At 50.3% G+C, this 2181-nt stretch overlaps 1 protein-coding gene across 1 annotated transcript; it reads left to right on the plus strand.

Moving 5' to 3' along the window:
* Positions 1-340: 340 nt before the first annotated feature.
* On the plus strand, positions 341-1603 carry foxe3 (forkhead box E3). The gene has a single exon (XM_071526140.1). The coding sequence runs from the start codon at positions 341-343 to the stop codon at positions 1601-1603; it is 1263 nt and encodes a 420-aa protein (XP_071382241.1).
* The last annotated feature ends 578 nt before the right edge of the window (positions 1604-2181 follow it).

The following is a 2181-nucleotide window of genomic DNA, read 5'->3' on the forward strand; positions in this document are numbered from 1 at the left end:
ACTTTAAGTCCCTATAGAATATTATAGGAATATTACAGTGATTTTTCTTTAGGGTTTTGTGTGAACCCAGTCCGTCAGGAGGGCACTGTACCCTCCTGCCTCCATCGTCATCGGGCAGCCAGTGGCGTCATTCCTGCCCTGCCTTATAAAGCTGTCAACGCCTTTCTCTCACCTGGAGAGACACAAACCGGCCCGAACACCAGGGCAGGACAGGGGCTATTTTTGGCTTGGCTAGAGGATCAGTCACTGGCTTTACAAAATACGCAACAGCCTGTAACTTTCACGGGCATTTTCCCCAATTGATTATTTCAACAGAGGAAGACAATTAATAATTTCTTTTATGAATCTTGCAAATTATTCTTACTTCTCTGGCATGTGCAACATGACTGCTGAGACGCAGCATTCGCCGGCCGAGGCAACAAGTCCTGTTGTCATGTCTCCAAATGTGAGCTTGGACTCGCCGTTGCCTCCGCCAACTCTGATGCTGCAGGCCCGGTCCAAAGACAATATTTTGATCAAGTCTGAGCCCCGGGGGAACAGTCCAAACACGGAGGACGGGGCTGCTTTGGGCCAGACCGAGGAGCACCTGCCGACCGGGAGCCGCCGCAGGAAGAGGCCCGTCCAGCGGGGGAAACCTCCCTACAGTTACATCGCTCTCATCGCCATGGCCATCGCCAACTCCCCGGAGAGAAAGCTCACCCTGGGGGGCATTTATAAATTCATCATGGAGCGTTTTCCTTTTTACAGAGAGAACTCAAAGAAGTGGCAAAACTCCATCCGCCACAACCTCACCCTCAACGACTGTTTCGTCAAGATCCCCCGAGAGCCCGGCAGACCAGGTAAAGGCAACTACTGGACTTTAGATCCCGCTGCTGAGGACATGTTTGACAACGGGAGCTTTCTGAGGAGAAGGAAACGGTTCAAGCGCACGGATGTGAGTACCTACCCCGGGTACATGCAGAGCTCCAGTGCTTTCACCCCAACCCCTATGGGCCGGCCGTCGTACCCTAACACCCTGTATCCCGGGATAGGGTCGGGCTACGGCTCTCAGCTGTCAGCCACATCCCCCCATCCGGCCATGCTGCATCATTACCAGACCTCTGCCGGGGTCGCCCAAGGACAGCCGCGCATGTTCAGCATCGACAACATCATCAGCCAGCAGACGGTGGTGCAGAGCGGCCCGGGGGGAGACCTCAACTCCCAGGCGCTGGGGCTGAGCGGCGGCGACCTGGGCGCAATGACCTCCAGCTGCTCGGTCACTGGTACCGACCCGTCTGCGTGCTTCCAGACCCAGACTGTCAACCCGTCTGCGAACATGCTGAGCAGAAACAGCGGGAACCTCCCTTCCAACCTGGCCGCCGGGTACCCGTACTCCTCCTCGGCCTCTCCTCCTCACCTGCCCACCATGACCCAGTCCGGTTTCTCCCCCGGGAGCTCTCAAGTGTACTGCCCCGGGAACAGGCTCTCCCTGCCGGCTCTGCGCCCGGGCTCCTGCGCCGAGCACACGGAGCAGCTGCTGGGCCTCTCCGGCCCCATGAACTCCTACAACAACTCTTACATGAGACAAGCCAACTTTGCATCAGGATTAGATCGGTATATGTGAGGAATCCCTTGCGAAAAATAACTATAGTAATCCTATGATACATTTTTAGAAGGATTGTTTGCTGATGGGATATCGAATATCACAACAAAACTATAAAGTCTCTACATTATTGCAATATTACAGTGACACTATAGGGGATAAAAAAAACAACAACAAAAAAACAATACCATTAAGTGCGATAAGGTCACTATAAACACACTATTGAGTAGCACAGACACGCTGTAGCCTAAGTCCCTATAGGACTTTTATGGGAATATTATAGGAATATTACAGTGATTCAACTGGATATGAAATAGGCAAGAATAAAGTAAAATAATGCCACCATACACTCATTATTGGGTACCACAGATCTATAAGTCCCTATATAGGAATATTATAGTGATTTTTCGTTAGGGATCAGAAATGATATACAGACATAAAACGACTGAGCCTCATGATAAAATACATTCCTATTTAAAAGGTGTGAAGCCATTTAGATCCGTTTGACACATTCCATAACTGTATACTGTCTCAGAGAGCTTAATGTATTTCAATTGTGTCACATTTCGTTCACAATTAACAGTGTATTCATGTGTTTT

The sequence above is a fragment of the Centroberyx affinis genome, unplaced genomic scaffold (genome assembly GCF_046629955.1).
Source record: "Centroberyx affinis isolate AG114_WGS23_722 - 3 ecotype Tasmania unplaced genomic scaffold, CSIRO-AGI_Caff_v1 ptg001386l_1, whole genome shotgun sequence".
NCBI classification, from domain to species: Eukaryota; Metazoa; Chordata; class Actinopteri; order Beryciformes; family Berycidae; genus Centroberyx; species Centroberyx affinis.

Coding starts and splice junctions, on each gene's coding strand:
- foxe3 (XM_071526140.1), top strand. CDS start 341: ATGAATCTTGCAAATTATTCTTACTTCTCTGGCATGTGCAACATGACT.